This window comes from Crotalus tigris, unplaced genomic scaffold (genome assembly GCF_016545835.1).
Source record: "Crotalus tigris isolate CLP2741 ecotype Arizona unplaced genomic scaffold, ASM1654583v1 scf7180000024337.5909745, whole genome shotgun sequence".
NCBI lineage: Eukaryota > Metazoa > Chordata > Lepidosauria > Squamata > Viperidae > Crotalus > Crotalus tigris.
In genome coordinates, this window is record NW_024100507.1 from 5,018,647 (window position 1) to 5,046,386 (window position 27,740).

The 27,740-nt window shown below is 38.5% G+C and overlaps 2 protein-coding genes across 2 annotated transcripts; one reads left to right on the forward strand and one right to left on the reverse strand.

Annotated features, from left to right (window-relative positions):
• Positions 1-471: 471 nt before the first annotated feature.
• On the reverse strand, positions 472-8,486 carry CUNH6orf62 (chromosome unknown C6orf62 homolog). Its single transcript, XM_039325404.1, has 5 exons — positions 6,371-8,486; positions 5,654-5,830; positions 3,570-3,695; positions 2,322-2,456; positions 472-1,753 (listed from the first exon to the last, which is right to left on the reverse strand). Exons 1-5 carry the CDS (start codon positions 6,497-6,499, stop codon positions 1,628-1,630), a joined length of 693 nt encoding a protein of 230 aa, XP_039181338.1. The 5' UTR covers positions 6,500-8,486; the 3' UTR covers positions 472-1,627.
• A 9,207-nt stretch (positions 8,487-17,693) lies between these two features.
• Positions 17,694-27,621, forward strand: GMNN (geminin DNA replication inhibitor). Its single transcript, XM_039325424.1, has 7 exons — positions 17,694-17,714; positions 18,168-18,242; positions 22,610-22,705; positions 23,473-23,605; positions 25,306-25,388; positions 25,461-25,571; positions 27,174-27,621. Exons 2-7 carry the CDS (start codon positions 18,189-18,191, stop codon positions 27,348-27,350), a joined length of 654 nt encoding a protein of 217 aa, XP_039181358.1. The 5' UTR covers positions 17,694-17,714; positions 18,168-18,188; the 3' UTR covers positions 27,351-27,621.
• Positions 27,622-27,740: the final 119 nt, after the last annotated feature.

Consider the following 27,740-nt stretch of genomic DNA (forward strand, 5'->3'; position numbering starts at 1 on the left):
GTCTGAGGCATCTGCAGCAATGGGTAGATGTAAAAAAAATTATATGTACTTTATCATAATGAAGTTAATATAAAAAAGTTTTCCTTTTGCATAATCCTTTTAACAAATAAACTGTTATTTTAATTGGCAAGTAACCCTGAGTTGAATAGAAAAAAAGCTTATTAAAAATGTTTTATTCGTAAGAAATGCCGGTTTCCTGGTTTAGCATCCTCCTCACACACATTTATACATATGCATATATAGCATACTCTCCTCCAAATGTATAATAATTACCATTAGGTAATTAGGTTGAATTAATAATGAAGTGACTGTCCAAGTCAGGCAGTGAGATTCATTGAATCTGTATCCAATACCAATTCAACATTCTAGAATTACTTTACATTATCAGTTAATATTGTCATGGATCGTGTTGCTTTATCAATTGAATGTCTGCATACTTTATAACTATCATGAATTTCATAAAAGAGCAGATAAATGTTCAACTAATTTGTTTATTTTCATTTGTTCCAATTCCAAACAAAAGCTAAATACAAATTTTAAACAGATAAGCACTAGATTTACCCAAAGGGAGGTTGGCTTATACAGATTTACTTCAGTAAAATTACTCAACCCATGAGCAAAGTGTTCTTTGCCAAAACTATACAGTAGTCTTTCTTATGTTCATTGCACAATCTTAAACAAAATATGTTCTGTCAAAACCAACTTTGACACTCCAAACAATATTTTACAATTAAATCCACAAATGCTTTAGATCTTATTCCTCCCCCCCGCCCCCACCCCAAAGAACTTCAGAGGGTTTTCCATGTCAGAAATGTTTTGGAAACCAGTATTTCCTACTCAGTTCACCAGCCATTTTACAAGTCAACTCTCAGGAAAAAAAGCAATCCTCTGCCAACAAGGTTTCTGCAGCTGCTATTTTTAATTTAGCTGCTTTAAGCTACTTCAGACCCCAGGTCTGTAAAATGTATTCAACTTAACAGAACACTCTACATTTAGTTATACAGCAAACTGGGGAAAGAGATCCAAAAATGAAAATGCTAGTAAACTCAAACATGGCCAAGCAAAATAAGAGGCAATTCATGCCTACAATGAATGAGATGCTTTTCTTCCTTAAAAGATTTCTTTCCCATAGTAAGCCATCTACTGTAGCAAGCCAGAGAACTAGTCATCAGAATGAATCTGACACTGCTCTGATACAATCATGTTAAAAGCAACGCTTAGAAGGTTTTTACACCCTTACATTCACTTTTCACCCTATGAATACTGAAACAGGGGACATGACCAGCACAAATGGACACACCACCATAAATGATCGCTTTGTGCTCTCAGATAACATTTCTTTCAGTGTGTAACAGTCCCTTCATTTCACATTTTGGTAAGATGCTCGTGCAATGCAGAAATATGCAGAGCATTCTCTTTCATAAAGTCCATGCGGAAAACATCTTTAAAAAAAAGTTCTGAGAGACAAATGAGAACAGAAAATAATCCAGGATGATCGAGTTTCACGATGGATAAGTGTTCTGAGCATGTGTCCATTTTCTTCTATTCCGAAAAGAATAAATGGCGAGAAAAGTGGAAACTACACTCCTGCAACCTGTGATTTTTCCCCATTTTGCTGGCCAGAACCCTATTCTGGCATGTATGGGCGGAGGTGATCCTCTACAGTACCAACCGCCCAGTGGGTGAGTTGCTCCTGTGGCAGATACAGGCAGATGCTGCATAACTTGAAGATTGTAGCTTTGTTTTTTGGAGTCTGTAAAAAATAGATAATTTCAGAACCAAGGATAGGGGTTTCTTTATGCATGGAAATTTAAATTTCTCCCAGTTTGTCTTTTCAGAAATAATTTAGGAACTTGAAAGGAAGCATAGGGAAAGAAACCAAACCTAAAAATCTGTCACATTATAATATTTTTGCTGGATATGTAACTTTATCTGAGTTCTATACTTTACTTTTTCTCTCAGAGAAAGTGCTTTTCCCAAGGTTAGATTATGTTATACTTTAAAAGATCAGTAGAAACTCAGTGCTACCATAAACAACAAACACTGTTCATGCACACAGGCAAATCTATATTTGCTCGTGTGCATCAAATCTATATTTTTCAATTCTACAATTTAAAAGGATGCTACCTACTGAATGTTCGTTACACTGCCAAAACACAAAAAAATTGGCCAATTGTTATATCTCACAATATTATGCTTAATGCCTGTCATATGCACACTATCTATCTAGCTTCCATATTTTGCATGACAACTGGTTTTATATAAGCAAACAGAGATGCTAAATAATAAATGAAGCAACTATTATACTGGAAGAAGTTTACCTGCAAGTGCTGTCTGTCAATGAAAAGAAACACTGACTGGTTAGGGTTGTTGATAACAATTCCAGTCTTGTCCTTTCGGCTCAGTACATGCAGAAACTGTTTTTCATAGTCACCATGATGAAATTCAAACCTGGCCTATTCAAAATATTCAACAACAAAAAATATTTTAATTCAAAATTAAGCAGTCTTGTAGACATTTTTTGAACGATTACATGATTCCTGGTAACTGTGGGTGGCCTACAAAAAAACTCACTTAAAAACAAAGTGCAAGATGAAAGAATTACGAAGACACTAAATCCAGAGGGGAACAAAAAAGAAGAAAGGAACATGAGTTGCCTTCTAAGATCCACTAACTGCATTGTGGACAAATGAAATTATTTTTGAATCAAACAATACTAAGTCCTGGAGTCTAAAGAAAAGTATTCCATTCTTTTACCTCCCCCATTCCAATTTACAAGCTATTATTCTATATAAGTTATAACAAATTTAGCAATTGGGAAAACTTTTTCTATTGTTAAACCATTATATTAGAATTACATAATATGGTATTATTATATATATCCCAAAGTGTAAAATCACAGCTACCAGGTCTTTAGCTGGTACTGGCCTTCATATGCATCAGGTTCTTCTCAAGAAGCTAGGATGTTATAATGTATTGGGCAAAGCATATGTGCAGATCCAAGCACTGTAGCCTTTTGCAATCCAGATGGAAATTTTATCAATCTGAATATTTTTTAAGTGCGATTCAAATTTTTTTGATATGGCACCCAGTGTGTCAATAACTACTGGGATCCTCACAACCATTTTGTGCATTATAATTTGTTATACAGTGCTAAAGTAAAATAAGCTTATTGAACCAGCTTCAAACAGGAGATTGATTCAAAAAACAAAGCAATATTTTAAAAATGGCAGAATGCCTTATGAATTAAACCTTCAATATATCACAACTACCAAGGCCATCCAGATCCATTTGTATGCATACTCACAATTATACATCTTGTGCTGCAATCAAAATTCAGTCAGGTAGGCAACTGCTGTTTTCTATCTGCTTTGCATTACAAACTCCATAATAGCCAATTATTGTCCATGCTTATTTGAGCACATGGAAGTTGTATTCAAAGTAACACTAAAGCACCAGATTGCTAACTGCAGCTTCAAGAATCCAAAAGTCAAATTTGATCAGCATTAAAAGGCAGTAGTTTTCATTTGAAATACCATCTGCTCAAGTTTTATCTGCATATGCCATACCTGAATAGGCCTAAAGGGCTCATCATCTGATCCCTTCCATCTAGAAAACAGAAGACAGACTATCTTCTCAATATCATTCCGAGGCCAAAGTATGAAGTCCATCTCCTGTGTACAGCCAATCACATCCTGAAGAGATAAAAATCATTTAATAGTACCCAACATTGTAGCATATGAATATGTATTAATCAGTAACTTCACTAAAATTGTATGTTATCATTTATACACATATAGTATTAAGTTTTTTTTAGTTATGCTCCTAAATAGTACTTTTTCCAAATTTAAGAAATCTCAAATTCAAACCTCTTTCAAATTTAAAATATAGCCCAGATATACACCATCCAATTGTTAAATTCGAACATGAAAATTTTAAAAAGAGGTTTTGCACAAAATCACCCCAACAAAAGCATCAAACTTAGTCATCACATATAATTCAGTTTTAAATTATAGTAATCTTTTTTAAAAATTTTAGCATTATCTGCTGCTTAAATAAAACCCAGCATACATAATTTATAGAATTAAAGTACCGTATTTTCCGGCGTATAAGACTTTCTAAAGTGTTGAAATCGGCGCCGAAGTCAGGGGTCGTCTTATATGCCAAGTTGTCTTATACACCGGAAATTACGGTAGTTTCCGGCGTATAAGACGACTTTCTAGGCATGGAAATTGGCGCTGAAGTTGGGGGTCGTCTTATACGCCGAGTCGCCTTATACACTGGAAATTACGGTAATGTTTTTTTCCTGTTGGGATCAATCTATTTGGCTTAGATCTTGAATAAGTAGTAACCTGCTTCGGAGAGCATCCTGCAAGTAACGTTTTTATTTGTTTATTTCCTGCTAATAAAGATGATTTCTATAGATTCTTGTTCTTTGTAAATTTGTTTCTTGAGGTTTTTGACTGAAAAATTCTCCGAAGGAGCACAAAAAAGCTGAAGAAAAAGGACACAATATAGGTAGCCCTCGATTTATGACTGACCATCTAATGACCATTTGAAATTCCAAAGGGTCTACCTGGGAGTACTTATGACCTGGATTCAAAGTTCCGACAGTCTCACACACACACGCACACGGTCATGTGATCACGCTTTAGGCACTTGGCAAGTTTCAAATGTATTTGTTTGCACTATCCTGCAGTGATGTGATCAAATTTTACAACAGTTTTGCTGAAAATCAGCATTTACTTCCAGTTTTCGGCAAAACTGGGCCCACAGCAAACCATAGGCATTTGCTTTATGACCATGATGTTCACTTAACAACTGCTGCAAAAATTGTCATAAAATCAGATTGGTCACATGACCAATTCATTTTATGACCATCACAAGTTACAACCATGATGGGCACGTTCCATAATGGTTATAACTTGAGGACACCCTGTGAGAATAATCTCCCTTACTCCCCTTAGGAGGATCCAGGGGCAACACAAAAAACTGATGGTGCCAAAATGGAAATATGTGCACAGTGACATTATCATCCAACTGCAATTACATACTGATGCTGCGCAAACAGGTGGTAAATGACAATATTTACATAGTACTATTGTCATATCATGGAAGGATCCTTCATTTGATCATAATCTATTTACAGGTAAGAACTCAGAATATTGTTCAAGATAATTTTGAAGCCATTAAAGACAAAGCAGTTGATTAAGATATATTTTTGAATTATTAATAATTAATGTTTTAATAAGTTGGTTTTACCTTATTAAAACCAGATCTGATAAGGAAATAAAGTAGGTAAGACTTAGAAAATTAAAACTAGGGACGAACTATATATCTACTGTATTATAAAATATTCTTCACGAGCACAATCTCAAAGAGCTGCATGTCTTTTTATATACCCAAAGATTTTAAAAGAAATAAAAATTAAAATTAAAAAAAAATTCCACTAGGTAACATAATAAATTCCACATCAGTAAAGACATATTGAATATTAATATTAAAGGTGCATTAGAAAAGAAGGAAACTACTTATAGAAATATTTCTTTTAGTAAATCCATCACCTTCTATTTTGACTCAAAAACACAGCTTGATCAAGGACTGTAAGAAAAACATTTGATTGTTGAAAATAGAAGAAAAATATTTTTTTTACCCTGCGCATAGACTGATAGCGGGGTGCATGTAACTGTACAATATCCTTTTGAAGAAGCTCAATGGAACTTTCCAAGGAATAGCTGGAATCTCGCACACCTTTCAGAATATTTTCTTCATAATTATTGGTCATAACTGGTATCACTTCAGACACTTCAAAGAGTGCTGACTTTTTTCTCTAAAGAAAAGAAAATTAAACATCTGTTATTAAGAAATAAATGTTGAAGTTCAAATACAGAACTTAGGAAATTTAATTATCAGGAAGTTCAAACCTTAGTTTTAAAAGGACGTATGTGAAGCCAAAATTCATCCCTTTTAATTCAATAAAAGGTATTAATGTTAAAATCAGGGTCTTTAAATAGGTGGTGTTTTGGCTGAAAGACAATTTGCTGTTCTTTTTTTGAAATTCAGTTTTGGGTACCTATATTCCTCTCATGTATTACACATACAAACCCCATACAATATAAAATCTTAAATATTATCCTTCCATGCTTGAACATCTGTAATTTCTACCAAAAAAGCAAACACAATGGAACTTTACAATAGTGCCACTAAGTTATGGTACTTAGTGGTTATGTGTATTAAGAAATGTATTCAATAAATAAATCAGCCTATTTTAAACAAAGAAAATCTTATGCCTTTTTAATATATATTATCCATGTTTTGATTCTAAAAGACTTTCAATTAAATACGTATCTTATAACATAAATAAGATTACCTTGTCTTTGAATACAAAGGCAATATACATCTTGAAATCAAACTGGTCAGCTAGAGATTCTTTTTTCTTTTTAAGCTGAGCACGAAGTCTGTTCAGAGCTTGTTTCTTCCGGGAGTTTGGGTCCCCCATTTTATAATACAGATGGTACAAAAGCCTTTTGAAACTGTCACTAAACTGTGGGCCCTTTTTTCATGAGACTCAAGTGCAACAGAAACAAGTCATTTTATTCCTGCTTATACCACTGAATCAATAAAACAGAGGCAAACCCCAAAAGTGCACCTCAGACAATTGTTTTACAAGACTGTCTTACTAGAGGGGTCATAAAACAAAGTAAGTTGTCCAACCATTACTGGACAAAGGGTCTGCACGTATTACCAAAAGCCAAAAAGATTTTTTTTTTGAAGAAAATACACTGATATACAGTTTAAACCACAGGAATAAAGGGGCAAGAATAGGAGAAAAATCTTATCACAATTTATATGCATAAAAAAAGGAATAAAGGGGATGAACCCAATCCATTTGGGTGTTGTTTCTTTGCCCCAACCCCTCCCCCAAAAAACCAAACAAAAAACTGCAATTAAAGACAGTATTTTATCATACCCAGGTTCATGACTCTGCTGATTATTACCAAGATTTCTGCTATTGCTAAACTGTCTGCTTAATTTTCAATAATTATTAGACTTGGGAGAAAGCAAAGGAAGGACTGCAGAAGAGGAGTGGATGTCCTGGGAGGCAAGACATTTCCCTACTAACAAAATCATCAACCACAGACAACACAGGGCTGGTTTGCAGAAGAGCAAGAAGTTTGGAAAACAGCAGAGTCATTTCTAACTTCATCATGCTCATAATCATGCATACGGTCACCCCAAGGCTGTGTCTGTTGGAGAAAAGAGGGATCATGATGGCCATTAATCAGAGCTTAAAGGCAAGCGAAAAGCTATCTAGCACTCCCCTAGCAGGGAAAGAGACCTACATACTCCAATAGCTGTCTAGCCCCATCAACTATCCTTCCTCTGCCGCAAGGGCCACTGTTCAGTTGGGGCTGGGCATGGCTGGTGCGATTAAGCCTCCTTAGCGTAGCTTTCCTCTTCCTTAAAATCAACCTGAAGAGGAAGAGACGGGCCCGTGCTCAGCGCAGGGGGAGGGAGGGGGACCCAGCCTACAGCCCAGGACCCACTCTTGCCTTTAGTTAGCTCCAATTTCTTTCTTTGAAAAAGCAAAGTATGGAGGAGGGAGGCCGGAAGTTGTCAATTGCAAAAGGAAAAAAAAGGGGGGGAGGGAAATATTTAAGCAAAAACAGCCGTTTGCGCAAGTGGGCTTTTGTGGTGAGGCTCGCTAAATCGAAATCAAATCATGAAAAGGGGGAGGGGGGATTACCCCGCCGGTCCCTTTCGTAGTTGTTCAGATAGGATTTCACCTTTTTTATATAAAAAAAATAAATAAAACAAAACACCCTCCTCCCTCCTTTCAAGTTTCCCTCATAAAAATAATTTCTCTCTTGCTTTTCACCTCGGCGGGAGGCGCAGGCGGCGAGAGAGCGCGGAGCGGAGAGGGTGGCCTGGCCTGTTGGGCTCGCTATCCGCAGCCGGCGGGCGCGGGCGGAGCAGTGGAGGCTGTGGTGGCGGCGGCGGCGCTGCTAGCAGCACGGGTAGGAGCCATGTCAAGATAAAGCCACCAAGAAGCCACCGAGCTCCCCCATCCCCTCTGCGCTGTTCACGATGACCGGGCCGCCCGCACTGCCGCTGCTCAGCCCCAGCAGCCTGGTCCCCATAGCCTAATCTCGGCGCCCCGGAGCCGCCGGGGGAGGGCAAATGGTGGCGGCGGCGGCGAAGGAAGGAGGAGGAGGACGCGGACGAGAGGGAGGAGGAAGTGGCGGTGGCGGCGAAAGCAAGCTGGGCCGGGCAGACCCTGCGCTAGAGGCTCCGAGTGCGGAAAGGGCAGGAGGCAAGAGAGCGAGCGAAGCCCACCCTCCTGTCCCCTTCTCAGGCGAAGGATAGCGCGCAGCAGTTCCTCGGTCCGGAGGAAGCAGGAGGCGACGAGGAAGTGGCAGTCGAACCGAAAACCCCCCTCAAAATGGCAGCCGCCGCCTTCCCTTCTCGCCTGAGTCACACGGATAGGCTCCGCCCTTCAGCCGCGGCGCAGGCGCTCTGCGGTGGACCGTACCACTTCAGCATACGGGGAGGAGAGAAGGAAGAGAAAGAGGCCTCGGCGAGAGTTTGGAAAGCTTGATGGGACTGGATTCGCAAGGCAGACGAGCGATTACACCGGAAGGCTGCACTCATGTATGCAGAATACAGCAGACTGCGTATTCTACGCAATTGCTGGCGTTTCAGGCTGCGGTCTTAACCCCGCCGACAAGTACGCCCCAATTAACACAGCGAGATTTCTGGGTTAGAGTTGCGCACAGGCGGTGGCTGCTTGGCGTTACGCAGAGGCCGAGTTCACGTCACAGGTTAATTGTGGTTCGAGCGTACAAAGCCCGTCTGTTAGTTAAGTTAATAGTTCAGCATTCGTATAAATCCAGTGGTCTAGATTCCCAGAGGTCTAGATTCAAATAAACGATGGTTAAATTTATTCAATCAATCTCCAGATTATATGAACACATGAGACTCAAATTTTACCAGCATGGAGGGTTTATCTTTTAAGTACAGAATTGAGAATATTGGCTTATCTGTACATTTCTCTAGTTGACGGCTTACAGTTGCAGTTTTTCATTTGCTGTTTGCTGTAAATTAGTTTATTGTTGCAAGATTTTGGATGCCTATACTGGGTTGTTTTTTTTTTACATGTAGCAAAGTCCTGTAAAACTTTCTCCTCATATCTGTTATCTGTAGACCAGCATCCCGTCCCAGCTAAAAACCCAGATATTTTAAAATGAAGAGGGAGGTAATGTTATCTATGTTAGTTATATGGATGTCCTGTTTAACCTGGACTTATGTAGCATCTGGACTTGAAGGATCACCTTTAGATAAGCTTTCTCTTCTGGCCTAATGCAGATAAAATAGGGAAAAAGTCTCCTTCCAGTGTAACTCTGTTCCAGTTCCTGGCAGCATATGGAAGTAATTTGCTATTGCCTTCTTCCATTGTATAATAATAATAATAATAAATAATATGATGATGATGTTGGAAGGGACATTGGAGGTCTTCTGAGCACACTCTGTAAACACAAAGCTGTTTTGCACCTGCCAAAACAGCCATTTGGTGGAAGTTTAAATTAATGACTGGGGGGGGCGGAGTTGTGCAACTGAGAAAAATCAACTTAGATGTCTTTACTGAAAAGTTAGTTCTCTTAATTGTCTATGGAGATTCTCAATCATCCAAGTCATGATTGTCCCAAAGGTGCTTTTGCAAAAGGCAACTGGACTTTCTTGGTTTGTTCTTTGAAAAAGTTTTGCTTCTCATCCAAGAAACTTCTTCAGTCCTAAATGACAGGTGGGGAATAGAAGGATTTGAGTGCTAATGAACAGAGGACTGCAAAGAATATAAATCCTTCCAGTTTCAATAAAAGCAATTTTAGGGTTCCCATAGAGTTGATTTGTTGGTCTGGTTTACCTAGTGAGACTGACATCAATCTTGCACAGATGACCTCTGTCTCTTTGCTGCCATCCAGTGGTTATCTGAATGTTTGCATGGGGTGGTTATAACAGCGGATTTTCACACGTTGCTGATCATGCTCATTGGCTATATTTCCTCAACATACTATGCTAAAAGATGGTAGAGTAGTTTATGACTGAATATTTTGTGCAAGCCAAGGTTAATAAAATTAATTCAGGAAGCACTGCTTTAGCATTCTAAGAACAGAGCTTTAATATTAAGGTTAGACTGCCATCTAGTGGAAACTGCCAATGACTTCCATTCAAGTTCAGTGATGAAATATTTTCCATTTACTAGTTTATATTTATAAACTTTATCTACCAAGGCAAATAGGTGGGCGTGGAATGCTACAAGTACATCAGATGGTTGAAGAAGAAAAAAATGGCTTTGGAAGAATATCTGAAGAACAATGATGAAGATGCACTGAAATTAGTGTATTAGGAAGGCTTACTGACTACTGGAGAGACCAAACTGGCCTATAAGAAAGACCAAGTGAAGAACAGAATAGAGGCATGGGAAGACAAAGCACTACATGGCCAATACATTAAAAAAAAATAGCTGGGAAAGCAGATATTAACAAGACCTGGCAATGGCTAAGAGCAGGAAAATTGAAGAAAGAGACCGAGGGACTAATTCTGGCTGCACAAGACCAAGCTTAAGGACAAATGCATACAAAGTCAAAATTGAGAAGACAGCAACAGACAGTAAGTGCCGCCTATGCAAAGAAGCTGAAGAAACAGTGGACCACTTGGTAAGCTGTTGCAAGAAGATTGCACAAACTGATTTCAAGCAGCGGCATGACAAAGTAGCAACAATGGTGCATTGGAAGATCTGCAAAAAATATCATTGCCTGTAAGCAAAAACTGGTGGGATCATAAAATAGAGAAAGTCATAGAAAATGATAAAATTAAACTGCTCTGGGACTTCAGAATTCAAACAGACACGCACCTGCAACATAACACCCCAGACTTAACAATTGTCGATAAGAAAGACAAAAAAGTCTGGATAGTGGATGTGGCAGTGCCTGGAGACAGCAGAATAGAAGAGAAAGAGCTGGAGAAGATAACAAAATACAAAGACCTACAAATAGAAATAGAAGGGCTGTGGCAAAAGCAAGCAAGGGTAGTACCAATAGTCATAGGCGCCTTGGGTGCAATCCCAAAACAACTGGAGCACCACTTGAACACCATTGGCATTGACAAATTTGCCATTGTTGTTGTTAATTGTGAAGTCGTGTCCGACCCATCGCGACCCCATGGACAATGTTCCTCCAGGTCTTCCTGTCCTCTACCATCTTCTGGAGGCGGCCTTACTAGGAACTGCTTCCATCCTGCAACGATACCTGTAATACCATAAAACATCCACATCTGCCTATCCCAGGTCCTGGGTAAGGACTCGATAGGTAGACAAAATGCCAAATCCAGTCTGAACATCTGGCTGACTATGAGATGATCCATAATAATAATAAAAATAAAAAGTTGGAAGGGACCTTGGAGGTCATCAAGTCCAACCCCCTGCTCATATACCATTTCGGACAAATGGCTGTCCAGTTTCTTCTTAAAAACTTCCAGTGTTGGAGCATTCACCGCTTCTGGAGGCAGGTTGTTCTACTGGTTAATTGTTCTAACTGTCAGGAAGTTTCTCAGTTCTAGGTTGCTTCCCTCCTTGATTAGTTTCCATCCATTGCTTCTTGTCCTGCCTTCAGGAGCTTTGAAGAATAGCTTGACTCCCTATTCTTAATTTTAAATAGATAGTCTTTCTACCAGGTTTGGTTAAATTATGCATGCTTCTCTAGAATTCTTTCATTCCTTTCTAGGTAATATTGGATTTCTACAACAAGTTATTCATGCTTCTTTTTCAAACAATAGCATGCATAAACTGCCTAATCATATTCTAGGGCACAGGTCGGCAACCTGCGGCTCCGGAGCCACATGCGGCTCTTTGAGCCTTCCCCTGTGGCTCCCAGCCTCCTCTGCCTTTTCAGAGAGAGACAGAGAGAGGCAATTGCGCTTCCCTGCTTCTCTCTCTCTCTCTCTCTCTCTCTGTGTGTGTTTTGTGTGTGTGTGTGTGTGTGTGTGTGTGTGTGTATGTGTAAAAGAGAGTGCACTCACATTGTTCTCCGAGGAGCTGAAAAGCTTTCTGGGCGGAGCTCCTCCCTTTGCTGCGTCTCTGCAGGAAGCAGGAAGGGCAGGAGAGAGCTAGCTAGCCCAGCTAGGCTGACTCAGGAATTCTGGGAGTTGAAGTCCATGAGTCATAAAAGAGACGAGGTTGCCTACCCCTGATTTTGTTGGACAACAGCTTGAAGCTTGCCAGGTGAGCAGCAGATAGGAGAGGGGGGGGGGGAGAAAGAGAGAGAGAGAAAGAGAGAGAGGGAGGGAGAGAGAGAGAGGAAAGAGAGAGAAAGAAAGAGAGTGGGGGAAGAGGAGTGGCAGACCAAGGGCAGAGAGGGAGGGAGGGAGACACAGAGAGAGAGACCCCTTTGACATCTAAAATGAAGATAACACTGCATATATCCTTTTTTTACCTGTGTGTGTATGTAATTTTATTCTCTTAAAGCATTCTCTCGGTGATCATTGTTTTAATAGTATGGATATTCCCAAGAGTCATATTTTTACTTTTATTTTTAATGTGTGTGTGTGTGTGTGTGTATACACATACACATACACAAACACTCTCTCTCTCTCTCTCTCTCTCTCTCACACACACACACACACACACACCTATAATAAAGATAAAAAAGGATATATGCAGTGTTATCTTCATTTTAGATATCAAAAGGGTTTTGCGGCTCCCGGTGTTTTGTTTTTGGTGGGAAACGGGTTCAAGTGGCTCTTTGAGTGTTTTGGGTTGCCTACCCCTGTTCTAGGGGAAAAAAATCAGATGAAGCCCTTCACCTGAAACATACTTGTAATTGTAATTGTGGGTATGGCTAGTCTAGAGAAAAGAAGGACTAGGGATGACATGGTAACTGTCTTCCAGTATTTGAGAAGCTGCCACAAAGAGGAAGGGGTCAACTTATTTTCCAAAGCACCAGAAGGCAAGATAAGAAACAATGAATGGAGACTAATCAAGGAGAGAAGCAACCTGGAATTAAGGAGAAACTTCCTAACAGTGAGAACAATTAACCAGTGGAACTGCTTGTCTTCAGAAGTTGTAATTGCTTCTTCACTGGAGGCTTTTAAGAAGAGACTGGACAGCCACTTGTCTGGAATAGTATAGGGTCTCCTGCTTGACCAGGGGTTTGGATTAGAAGACTGCCAAGAATCCCTTCCAGTTCTATTCTGAATTCAGGTTAGGATACAACAATTTTTTTTCTGCTCAGCAATAGCCAGAGAGGTCAAAATCAGACGAGTCCCCACTTACAGACAGTTCCCTCAACCCTCTGAATTTATCTACCATACATGTCTAAGAAAACTCCTCCCTCAAAGAGGCTTTTTGAAGGAGAGATGGGCAGCTGAAAGGAAGGAGAGGGGATGGAAATCTTTTATTAAACCACCTTAGAAATTCAAGGTTCAGTCCATTAAATGGATACAGTCAAAAATGCTTTACTTGGAAACAGGTTCCTCTGCAAGGAACAAGGAATTACTTTGAAGATAATACTTTCAGAGAGACTATCAAGAGGTTCAAAGTAAAACATGCAACTGGTTTGCTTCCCGCAGCTCTTGGGTAAATGGTTGCAATCTTTTCTTTTTACTTAATAGTAACTTTAATAAAGTTTATAATTATAGCAATAAAAACTAATGCAAGTTGAACAAGATTGAAGAACAAAAAGTGCAGAAAAGAACAGAGAAAAAAGTATTGAAACAGATGACTTCCCATCTTCGTCACAAGTATAAAATTTTTTAGTAACTTATCACCTCCTTACTTCTAACAGTGTTAACCTTTACCATTCAAATGCTGTCTTAGAACTTGATTTCTTTTCATTTTTTTTTATTATTCCTTCTCATAACAATCTTCAAGCTTTATCAAGCCTTTTTTGTAAATCCAATGTAGGGAAATTATCCAGGTTATTATCTTAGCTTGTTGTTTCTATAGCTCTTTTAATTATTCATTTGGCTTCTTTTGTGTGTCTTAGTGTGTCTTTCCATGTCATTCTTGTAGCCCGTCAGCTGAAAATCTACTTTCAACTCAGTCTCAGTTTTGTCAGGTAGAACTTGTTTCTCTTCTGTAACATGTCTTGGACACCATCTCTCCATAGAGGCAAATGTCTCTGTTGACAGTATTAAAATATTAAAAATAACTATTACATAGTAGTCCATGACTTACAAGACCAAAATTTCGGTTGCTAAGTGAAAGATTAAGTGAATTTTGCCTCGTTTTATGACCTTTCAAGCCACAGTTGTTAAGTGAATCACTGCAGTTGTTAAATTACTATCCTGGTTGTTAAGTGAATCTGGCTTCTCTATTAACTTTACTTGATAGAAGATTGCAAAAGGTGATCACATGACCCCGGGTCACAGCAACCAATCATAAATATGAATCAGTTGCCAAGTATCCAAATTTTGGTCACATGACCATGGGGACGCTGCAAAAGTTGCAACTGTGAAAAATGGTCATGTCACTTGTTTCAGTGCCTTTGTAACTTTGAACGGGTCACTAAATGAACTTTGTAAGTTGAGGACCACCTGTACTTGATAAGTGATTCTACTTTTCTATTTAAAAAAATATATAAGAGGGCATTTTCTATGCCATGTTTCAAATGACACATCCTTTTGCAGAGAAAACATTCAAAACAAGCTGGCTGAACCCAATGAGAAACCTCAATATTTGTTCAAGCTCCTTTTGAAGTGCAAACAATCGTAACTCGAAGAAGACAAACTGAACCTATTCTGATACACAGAGTCAGAGGAAAAAAAATATTGAGATTGGCAAAATGTTTAAATGAACGTAAATGTCACAACATGTTTTTATATATACTAGAACTTTGCCCTTAGTGGGCTAAAAAAAAAAAAGGTGTAACTTGAAGCCTTTCTGTTGGATTTCTGGTGTTACAGTAATAATATATAATAGTTCTTACAAATGACTGTCATCTAAATGATTGAAATAAGCTCCTTTTCATATCTGAAACAAGTGCTTCTTTACAAAGGCCTCCTGACTGAAGAAATTAAAGGGATTCTGATTGAAACATAATGGTATGTCCAGTAAACCTTTTATATAAAGTGAAGGAGTGTCTCCATTATTATGAACACCTGGCTGAGACCTCAGCCAAAAACAAAGGAAAATAAACAAAAACTCAAGTTTATAACTAATGATATTATTACCATGATCATTCCAATTGTTCTAAAAACCTGTTCAAAAATTTCTGGAATAGCTATTTTTTTCTACTTGAAAACTATCTCAGGATTTAATTAAAGGTGTAAAATAAATGTAACATGCCATTGTCTTAGATTTAATGTATATTGATGTAATTATTTATTGATGGTACTATTTTATAGTGCATATGGAAAATTATTTGAGTGAATACTTTAACTGAAGGAAGAGCTTGCACTATTTTCCAGTTTAAGGAAAACAGAGACTTGATAAGTTAGATAGCTGGGGAAACATCTGTAGATTAATTTCCCCAAATGGTACCGGTATACTAGAACTATGATATACAAGGCACAGCATTTTTATTATTATCATAAATCTGAAGAAGGCAATCAAGATTATTTGTGATCCATCTTACTTACTCTTTGTATGATTTTATTCACATTAGAATTCATAATAGGGGCTTGGTGGAAGAATCCTTTTTTGTTGTTATATTTATATACTATCATTCAAGAACACAAAGTGACAAACATAGTGATCATTCTACCCATTTCTCCCTACAGAAATCCGGTGAGGTAGGTTGGCCTAAGAGAGAGTGATTGGCACATGTGGCCCAGTGAATGTCTGTGGCTAAGCATGAACTCAAACATGGGTCCAATATGTAAACCAAGAAAGACTGAAAAAGCTTCTAAATTGGGACTATGAAGAGGGACTGCCTCAGTCTGAACAGACAGGCCTGATTATAAACCCACTTTTCTACAAAAAATCTAAATGTGCTCACTGCCCTTTCCCCAAACTTGCTAGTCCTAAATGCACAAAATACTGAGCAAGATAACACAATGGTCTAAGTTTGCATTAATGTCAACTTAAGAGTTGATTTAAAAAGATTTATAAAAACCTGGATGGAAGGAGTCCTCAACTTACAACCACAATTGAACTTCAAATTTCTGTTGCTAAGTGAAACATTTGTTAAGTGAGTTTTGCCCCATTTTATGTCCTTTCTTGCCACAGTTGTTAAGCAAATCACCACAATTGTTAAATGAGTAACACGATTCTTAAGTGAATTTCCATTGACTTTGTCAGGATGCAAAACCAAAACTATGATGGTTGCATAACCCTGGGACAGTGCAACCCCTCATAAATATGAGTCAATTGCCAAGTGGCTGAATTTTGATCACGTGACCATGGGGATGCTGCAACAGTTATTAAGTGTGAAAAGAAATCGTAAGTCACTTTTTTCAGTGGTTGTAACTTGAATGGTCACTAAATGAACTGTTGTTAGTCAAGGACTGCCTGTATATCACTTCTGATCTTATTAGATCTCTCACCAGTGTTTGATGCCGTGAATCTTGGTAGAATTTCCCTACCTTTGGCTCTTGATGATTATCATTTTTTTCCCTTGCTTTTATCATTTGCCGGAGTGTTATATTTTACAGCTGTAGAAGTTTTGATTATGCTATTACTTCCGTCTTACCAGACTCTTACGAAGTGGGTGACCTGCAAGTAAGGTGAAATCAATAAATTGTTATTAAGGGGTGTTCAACAAGGGGGGATCTTCCCATGGGTTGAAGATTTTCCTTGATTTGAAAGCAAGCCTCAGATATCAGACGCCATCGCTGAGCTCAAGAATGTTTGCTTTTGACTAAAGCATGCGTAGGACTGCGCCCCGAAGGACTACGCCGCGCCCAGTAGCTTTTCTTCCAGCAGCTCCCCTTTTTCTCAAAGCCCCCACAGACGACCTCCTCCAAATATCAGGGAGGTAGGCAAAAAAGACACGACTCAGGTGGACGGCGGGGGGGGGGCAGGTTTACAGGAAGGGAAGCCCTCATTGGCTCTAAGTTTTCCGAATTCGGGATTCGATAGGCTAGAGGCATTGGACCGTCGGACGGGTATTGGCGCGGTGCTCACTTGCGTAACTAGGCCCGCCCGCCGACGCAGCGAGGACTTTAGGGCTGCGCGCGAAAGGCTCCTTGTTCAAGCGAGCGCGGGAGTCGGGTGCGGAGTGTTGACGGGCGGGCGGCCTCTCAGGCAGCCCCAAATTCGAGGTTTGCCGTTTCTCCCTTTTCCTTCCGCGCTTCTCACTGATTCAGAGGCGCTTTTCTACGGAACCCGGGGAGGGGGGGGATCCTTTCGGAAGTTCTCGTTTCTCTCGGAGTGGCAACCCGCGTTGGTGGTGATTTAAGGAGGGGAAGGGGAGCCATTTTCCAATGAGGCTTGAAGTCGCTCTGGGATTCCTGCGCTCCCTAGCTTCCCCCCCACCCCACCCCAGTTTCTCCCAACATCTTTCCCGGGGAGAATGGGAGTTGGAGTCCGTCCTCTTTAGGGATCCCCTGAGGCTGGCTAATCGGGGCACGCAACCTGCCCTCCATTTCATCGCCCCCTAAATCTGGGCGTTTCCCTTAAACAGCTTCCGTGCGAGTCAAGGTTTAAAAGAGATGCGGGGGCTTCAGGCTTCAGACTTACCTGCGCTCAAAGGGCTTAGTTCGGACTGGCGGATTTAAATGTATTTTGTTAAGTTTCTAAATTTTGTTTTTATTAAATGATACTCGACTCATTTAAATGAGGAATTTAGATGCTTATGGGCTTTCGGCCCATTAAAAAAAAAAAAAAGGCATCCATGCAAATAAGCCCGAGGGCTTGCTTAGTCTTGGCGGAAAACATGTAGCTGCAAGTGCTGCTTTTTGTTGGTGACCTGCTTTCACCCATGAATAAGAGGATACTGGTGCAAGATGCAACATGAGGCTGGCCTGTCCTTTTCAGAAGCCCGTTTGGTCTTTTGGATGTGGTGAATTCTTGTTCCAAAGTTCTCAAGTTTCTTTCTTTTTTTTTTTTTTTGTGAGCTTCCAATACAGAATGACTAGCATGAAATTTTAGCCTGATGTTTGAAAAGAGCTGAGGGGCTTTGGCTGGGCAGAAGAATTATGTTGGTGTTAATGTTTTCATTGTACCTTTTTAGGTTTTGGCTTTAAAAACAAGCATGAATTCTAAAATGAAGCAGCAATCAAATACCGAAAAGCATCCCTCAGCGAAGGTAACATATTAACAAAGTATTAATGTCAACACTTATCAAGAAATAATAGCAGTTGCTGTTTGAATACTCTTGTTATTTCCTATAAATGTTATGTGTCGTAGAATACGTGGATGTTAAACTGTTACTCTACTATGTGTATAACTCTTATGTTATTTTGTGTATAAAATGAATAACTTGGGCTGATAAATTTCATTTTAATATAGAAAGCCAAGTGCCATGTTATATGAATCAACACTTGTTTAAATGATAACACTTTGTTTTCTTTTTCCTTTAGTTCTAATTTAAATTGGCATTTGAGAGAGATCATTCTGCTATTAAGTTGCATTGACAGAAGAGACACAAATGCAACTAGTTTACTGAAGTCCATTTTCTGCTGTTGAACTGCAGGGTACTCATTAGACACATAATTTTGACTCAATATTATTTAATGTCTTAACTAAGGGCTGGGGAAGGAATAGCTAGCAAAAGGCTAATTGCTTCATACTTCTGAGATCAAATTGGTCAAATTCAGTGGCTGTAGGAAAGAGAATACAGGAAGTCCAATAACAAATATCCTGCACAATTACATATTGATTATAGGAATGAGAGTTAAAGTCCAAAAGGAGCCTTTTGGCATCATGCAATATATGATGCAGAATTTTTCCTAAATGAGCTCTATATATTGGAGGACTGCCGGCATGACACTGAACAACCTAGTCATCTTTTCAAGGCTTTAATTCAGTTCTTTGTCCCAATTTTGCATGACATGGCTGACTTTTATCATCATACCCACTAGTGCAAAGGAGAGATGGTCAGGTGGTCAATTCTTGTCACACTTCCAATCTAACAGTGTTTGAAAGAAATTTAAAAAGATCAGAACTCTACCCATGAGCACAGCAAGTAAGCAAAATGGGACCAGGACTGTTGTTTGGTGAAGCAACTAACAAAAGACATTTTTATCTAGAAAATTGACTAGCTTAAGCCAGGGGAAAATAGCTGAGAGAAAATGCTTCTTGAATGTATTCTTGTGGGAAAGGCTGTTGGATAGCAAGGCAGAATGTAGCTGACTCTTAGGTCCAAGTCCCATTTTTCCTGATCATGTGATCCAGAGTGAAGTTACATATAGTTCTCAACTTACCATCGCATTTGGGACCAGAACATCTATTGCTAAGTGATGCACTTGTTAAATGAATTACATCTGATTTTACGACTGTTTTATCATTGTCATTAAGGGAATCGTGGTCATTAGGGGAATCGGACTTCCCCCAAAGATTTTGCTTGTCGAGAGCCCCTGGAAAGGTCACAAATAGAGATCACGTGACCCTGGGGAAAAAACTGCCACTGGCATAAATATAAGCTGATTGCCAAGCACTCAGATTTTGATCACGTCACTGCAGGGATGCTGTGATAGTTGTAAGTGCGAGGACTGGTTATAAGTCATTTTTTTCAATACTTTCAAGTGGACCATAAGTTGAGGTTTGCCTCTACAGTTTAAAGGACTGGACATTAATCTTTGGAGGTGTTAGGATCATGTAACATCTCAACAATAGTTCACTTGAATGGCTGAGTAAACTTAATTTAACCCAAAGAAGACAAATCTGTAAAAATTAAATTTAATTTCTCAATAAAATTATTGAATCATTTGAAAGGGTTTACTATCTTAACGTGAAATATTAACCTTCCAATGATACTGAAATGTGTCCTGCAAATAGCACTTTCAAGTTTGCAGAAAGTAAGCTTCAACATTTGCAGAAATGGACAAAACCTGAAGGTATAATATCCAAAATTAGGACTTTAGCACTTAATGCTGCTCTCAATAAGTTTGTCAACAGGTGTATATAGAATAAGTTTTGTTTCTTGAATTCATTGCTAAAAGTATATCTTTAACTGATCAGCTATGTTACATTTGTTCTCAATATCCTAAAAGCACGAAGTTATACTCTTTTCCGTTACCAAAATGTTTTATGACAATTTCAGATTGTTTTTAAATCAAGGGTCACTTTTGAAATACCCCTCTACTAGTTTCCAAAAGTTTAGCTAACTGATCTATTGATTAAAACATCTAGCAATATTTTATATACATTGATATCCCTTGCTGTTCCAGGGCTGGATTTTAGGGTTTAGCTTTCAGAACTTTAACTATACTAGTTGTGAATTTATCAGGCATTGCTGGGGTAGGAAAATCAACATGGAATTGGGAGTTAATAAGCAACATTATATACACATAAACAATGTCATTAAATAACGGTAAGTTTTCTATATTGACCATCTGTCATGGCAGTGCAAGAAAAATAAGGATAGATAGTAGTGAACAGACCATTTATGTGTCTCATTTTATTCCCACAACATATGAACATTTATCCTTTGGTGACATCTGGAATGTCATTAAACATCAGTTGTATATTTATTTGATGCTGATACCACCCAACTCCAAATGTCTCTGATGTTCAAGAGATTTATTCAAAATCCCTGTTCTAAAAGCATCTTCTGCAGATTTTTATAGAAGGAAAAAAAGAAATTGTACTTATGAATGGACTTGAATTGTAAGAAGAAAGAAAAAAATGCATTTCATATCATTGCCAAAATCAGATTTATAAAAAACAATTGCATAATAAATTCATGGGGCTAATTGTCCCTTAGTAAATTCTCAGATAGTTGGAAAAAAACTTAATGCTAGTTTTGAATCATGGCTCAAAAATGTGAGCAGCACCTGGAGCATCCTAAACAATGAAATATAATCAGTTTGAAAGAATATTTTCTCAGGTTTGTAGGTTTATTTGACTTGGGCATATTATAGGGATGCACAAAATTATGCTCATTATTGCCTGCACTACCCTATTCTGGACCAGGTGTTGCTTCCGGTTCTTCTTCAAGGGTCGCTCCATGTAGAGCACAGTGCAGTAATAAATGTGGGGAGTGATTAAGGTATGAGTGACTGTAACCAGAGTCTAGTGATCCAGGAAAGCACACAAGACAAAGTTATACAAAAGTGGCTGAGTTGTGGAATAATATCTTTTAAGTCCAGTTTCACCAGAGGTGAAACTTTGCCCTCTGAACTTGTTCTCTTTGTTCACCTAAAACAGGTAGGCAACCTTGGCTCTTTTATGGCTTGTGGACTTCTGGCTCAGGAATTCTAGGAGTTGAAGTCCACGAGTCATAAAAGAGCCAAGGTTGCCTACCCTTGACCTAAAAGGTATTGATTGGAGCTTGGGTATTAAGTATACAGAAGCTTATTATGGCACAACTGGCAAAGAACAGAAGAAGAAATAATATATAGATATAGAAGACCTACATTGTCTTGAGATGAAATGGGTATTGGGCCAATATGTTCTTTGCTCCTCAATATTCTCAGTGTTTATTTTATACTTGCTATCTCTTTAACCTTCATCAGAACTTATTTGGTTAAACATAAAATATTGCAAGTAATAGGTTAATCCAAGCAAGTGATGTCTGTGAATAGTTCTTGAATCTAATTCAATACCTACAGTTACAATCTGAAATTAGTGCGGTGTTTGTTCCCAAAGTAGCTGGCAGTTGTCCTCAAGTTCAACAGTAAATTAATTGGCAGCAGAAACTTTACCGTGGGAAAGGTTAGCACTTGTCATGTGAAATATAGTGTGAATCACAGACTTTCTCACGCTAGTGTGACATTATGTTCCTGCTATCCCTGTTTGATTATCTACTATTGTTTACTATCCCATGGTGGCAGTGTAACTTTAAAAAAAAGAATGCAGGATATTGCTTGTTTACACATGACAGGGTGCCAGGCATTCTTTTTTTCCTCCCTCCTCCCCAACCTCAAAAAACAAGTGCTCTGGCTAGATCAATGTATTGTCTCAAACTACCGTAAGCAAATAGGAACCTTTAGAACAATATACTGTATGTAGTATTTTATTTGTATATGTAGAGCTCTCTCTAAAAGCTTTCTTTACTCATCTTTATTATTGATGAAATTATAATAACGAGTTATTTTGAAGTTAACTTCCACTCTAGGCACAGTGTAAATACTACTGTTGATACAAGACTGAATTTTGTAGTATTGGTTGAAGTGCAACAATAGACTTAACAGCGTATAAATTAACCTGAATGTTTATAACTGCTTAGGGATCACCAACCTACTTCTGGAATTGAAAATAATGTAGAATAAAACTACATTTGAGTGAATCCATGGTTTCTTGTTGGTGTCTAGTTATGATTGCTGTCATGAGAAGGCAGTGCCAGGAGGTTCCTTGATCTAACTTACAAGTACTAACCTTACAAGTTACACTTTTAGAAACAGTTCCCGTCAAACATAATATTCTTACTAAATGTGAGCATGTTGGTAGTGTTTAAATATTAATATAGTCCACTTAAAAACTTGATTTCCTCTATGTGTTGTTTCCCAGCAGGTTTCTACAAGTATTACAAACTGCACATCACAGAGGCAGACCCTTAAGATGATACAACCATCTATTACAGGTTGTCTGGTGGGCAGGGCAAATGAGGTTCGTATGTCTTTTGAACGGAATCTAGTTAGAAGTCAATCAGTTATGAGCTGACACATGAATGGTAGTTTGCTTTTAATTAAACTGCAATTATGCTGCTAATTTAAGTCGTATGTAATAAGAGTCCTAAATAAATGGTGGGCAATCTGCAAAACAACAGTTCTGAAGTACGAAACAGACCAAGTTGTATGGAGAACACTGCACCTTGTTCACTTTGTATTCTCACGACTCCAAGAGGTTTCCTGCCCTGGCTTAAATAAACAACTTGAACTGGACATTAAATTAAGAGAGACCAGTGACTCATTTTCTGTCACTGCAGTTCAAGATAATATTAATATGAATGCTAACTGGACTCTCCAACAGAAGAGAATATATGTAGCTCAGGTTTGAATTTTGGTGCTCTCTGAGCTTGGTTGTTCGGTTGCAGACATTTCAGTACCCAACTAGGTAACTGTCATGGTTCTGAAAGAAGAATCTCTTCAAAGAACTTTGAAGCATTGTTTATCTTAAAGAATATTTTAATTGCAACATAGCTTCGGCACGTACATACAGTAACATCATCAGTGCAGGTGGGGGGGGTGTTGCTTTCTATTTTTACACAGTGGCTTCCCAGTTTGGGTGGGACTGTGGTTTTCTCCTTGGTAGTTTCATGATGAGGGTATTGTTTCCTGGACTCCCTGTTTTAAGGCTAATTAAATGGATGGAAGAATGGGTTGTCTTTCACCTTCAAAAATCTAAACTATTAAACTGCTCATAATTTATAACAGGCTAAGTCTTCAGTTAAGAAGAAATTTTGGAATGATCAGCTTATTTCAAATGTATCCAAACCTGAGGCTGCTGATAAAATAGAACACAGAAATATAAGAGGAGCGATCCAGCCTTCTGATCTTACAGTGAAAGGTTTGTTCCACTTATAAGCACCATAGCAAATTATCATATTGGATTAGGTGGAATGTCGTCATCTTGTTTTCTACAGCATCTGGCTAGAGGCCTCTGAATCCCACAACAGAAGAAAGAGCTGTTGAATTGGAGTTATAACCAAGTAATGATATTTAGAGGAGAGCTGCAGTTTTTAAGAATTTATCTCATCTCATGCATTATATTTATTATATAATTCCTACAAAAAAGAAAAGAAAAGTTAGCTATTGGGACTGTGAGAAATTGACACTTACTGATTCTTTTGTGTTCAGCATGTTTGTATAGGCACAGAACTAAAGTAGAGTGGTACTTGATTGGGACTATTATGAAAGAGAGTGGACGGTTAAGTGATTAATCTCATGAAAACCAATTTGATGTTACTTCATTTATGTATCGTATCAGCAGAAAAATTAAAAAATAACTATATAAAACTGTCATCATTAAAAACTGTAAGCACATGATCAGGGAGGATGGTGTTAACCATAATAAGAAAGCCACTACAGCAGTGTTTCTCAACCTTGACAATTTTAAGGCATGTGGACTTCAACTCCCAGAATTCCACAGCCAGCAATGCTGGCTGTGGAATTCTGGGAGTTGAAGTCCACATGCCTTAAAATTGTCAAGGTTGAGAAACGCTGCAATACAGGATCTCCCTGGGATCCCCAAGCCTGATGGCATAGCCAAGTCTTGAGAAATTTGAATAATGTTGAAAGTGATGGAGCTAGGCTCATTTCTGATGAGGAGAAGATTCCACAATGTGGATGCCACAGCAGAGAAGGCTCACCTTCTGGGATCTCCCTAGTGCAATTCCTTAATCAAAAGGATCTGCAGCATGCCTTCTCTGCCAGTTTTAGTGGGACAAGCAAATACAATCAAAAACAAGTGGTCCCTCAGATAACATGGCTCCATGCCACAAAGGGCTTTAAAAGTCAAAATCAGCACCTTGAATTGGGCCCATAAGAACACTGGCCACCCGTGCAGCATGTAGAGCAAAGGTGTAACGTGTCGTTGTAGGGACATAATAACTGCTTGGGTTTCTAGCAAGAGGAGCTGCAATAAGTCCTGTTTAGACTCACGTAAAGAGTGAATAAGATTATACAGAAAAATAAGGGCACCCAGATATTGGAGGGATTGTGACCTAAGTGCAAGTTGTTTTAATTGAGCTTGGATATAACAAATCCTAGAGACACTCTTGGCATTCTCTTGTTTGAGGTGGTCATATAACCCAATCCAGGAGTTTAACTTGAGCTACAAGGTAGAATAGAAGGTAAATTAAAAGATAGGTAAATAAATGAGATTTTACCCCAGCTGCCAAGTCTGTGGTTCCAGCTGGATCAGCCTCCAAGATAATTCTGGAATAGTCTGGGGGTAGACGTGGTCTTTTTCCCTGTTTGCTGTTATCATGAGGAATATGTATTTTTTGGGAAAAAAAGATACTGCACTGATACCATAGTGTCTCATATGATTTCTATTAAAATAATACTTTATATCTGTTGATAAACTATGGTAACTTTATGACCTGTGGATTTCATCGCCTAGAATTCTGAGAGTTGAAGTCCACAGGTTGTAAAGTTGCCGTGGTTGACCACCCCTGCTTTATGTGACTTAGCTTTGAGGTTGCTAGAGTAATTCCAACAAATTTTATGTGACTATAATATCAGTACTTATAATTTTTCCCCCAGGCAATCCTTCATTCCAATATTGGAAGGAACTGGCTGAGGAGAGGAGGAAAGCCCTGCATGAGGTTTTACAAGAAAATGAAAAGGTAATGTTCTTAGATGTGGCAGAAGACATCCTTTGGAAATCTGTCATCTAAAAATCTTTTTTTTTTCTCTAGTTGCATCAAGAAATTGAATTAAAAAATAGTGAAATTGCTCGTCTAAAAGAAGAAAACGAAGAATTGGCAGAACTAGCTGGCCATGTTCATTATATGGCAAATATGATAGAGGTAAGTTGCTCGGTTGATAAAATGTTGACTGGAGTTTATGCCTTTGGGAAATTAAAAAGTAAGTAAATGATTAATCTCTGGGATGGAAGTAACGGAGTATCCTGCTACAAGTCCATTTTGCATGGCAGATGTGATCTTTTGAATCCTGATCTCGATTTTTCAACTTTGAGGTTGAGCAGTAGCAATAGCACTTAGACTTATATACTGCTCCATACTACAGTGCTCTCTGAGCAGATTACAAGGTCAGCATATTGCCCCCAGCAAACTGGGTCCTCATTTTATCGACCTCAGAAGGATGGAAGGCTGAGTCAACCCCGAGGTCCCTCAGGTTCAAACTCCTGCTGTGAGCAGAGTTGCTGTCATACCCCAAGGATCACATGTACAGTTAGCGTGTTTATACTTTTAAATAGCTATAATTTGAAATGTAAAGTCAAGCTTACCAAGAATAGAAGTAAAATACTATACAAGGCTGCTTACTAGGAAAAGAGCAGCATTTCAGCCTGTGAATTTGCCTTGTGCAAATTTTGTATTATCACGTTGCCTTTGCAATAGTAGGTGGGTGCCATTTCACACACTAAAGAGAATGTCTGCAGGGCTTCCAAGATATACAAAATGGACCATTTCATTCTATCTTCTTTTGAGTCCTTAGGGTTGGTTTAATATTTTTTTTTTCAGGCCCTGGGTATTTGTGGAGCATAGTAGCCAACAACAGTAATAATACAGGTTCAATCACCCTTCCATTGATTGGAGTTAGTTTGGAGATGGGAGAATGTATGCACCATTTTGGATATTGTGGACAGGCAAACATTGATCGCAGGGACTCGTTGATTTATCTAGTATTTCTTGATCAAATGACCCTTTCCCCCCATCTCCCATGCCATATACTTCCTAATGACAAGTACAAGTATGTCACCATATGAAGGGAAAAAAAGCATTTGTATTCTTTGAGGTTATTTATAGAACAGCATTTTCAGAGTATTTTACTAGGTCAAAAGAAGATAAATGGATCTACTCGTTTCACATTTTTACAGAGTTTAGCTGGCTTTCAGATTCTACCAAGCGGTACATTGTATATGTACCAGCCATGTTTCAAAAAAGAGGATGTATTCTAGGGCAAAGAGAAATTGTGCACAAGATTGGCCCTTAAGCCTAGCTGACACCATAGAACTTTTCCAATTTAGTACTGAAGAGTGAGTAGCAATTATGCAAACAAACATGACTGAGTCACTGACTTGTCAGACAAGAGTGTAGTTCTAAGGCTAAATGCTACTACGCTAAAAGCAACTTAGCAGCCTCTTTGGTCTAATAGTTAAGGGTTACGAAACCAGGAGGCTATGAGTTCTACTTCACCTTCAACATGAAATATGACTTAGGGCCAGTCATTTTCTCAGCCCATCTCACGTCACCACACAGTGGTTGTTGCAGTGGAAAAATAGGAGGAGGAGGAGGAGGAGGGAGTATTAATTATGTTTGCCACCTTGAGTTATTCATTTAAAAAATGGAGAACTAATGGAATGTTCTATAGACTTGGAATATTACTGCTTAAGATAGTGCTATACAGATGAAATTTTGTCTCTTAACACCATTGTTTCACTTATCTAGCAAATCACTGGAAAAGTACCAGAAAGCCTAGATATTTTGAAAAATTTAGATCTGGAAGAAATTGCATATGAAGAAAATGATTCTGCTGAGGAAGATTTAGATGGTGAATCTGAAGAGGAACATTCACAATTTTCCATCAGTTATACAGATGATGTTGCAGATGTGCCTCTAAATTGAGAAAGTAACCTCTGAAAGTATTGGGCTCTAAAGTGGGGGTGGGGAGGCAGAGCAATCAAGAAATCCTCTGAAAACTACAGATTTATCAAAGATTTGGAGGATGGGATTGCACTACTAATGTGTTGCAGAGTGACTAACAGTCTTACCAGAAGTAATAGATTGTATGTTGTCACTTATTAATTGGAAATACTGTGTATTTCAGCTTGTAAATAAGTTTTTATTCATTTATGACATTTGTAATTACCAAATAAATTTACCCACACAATTATGATATGGTTTTCAAAATGTAACTTATTTCTTGATACATCGTAATAACCAATCTAGTTTTATCTGGCACATATCTTTATCACTGCCTAGAGACCTTCCATTATAGCTCAACTCCCAAATATT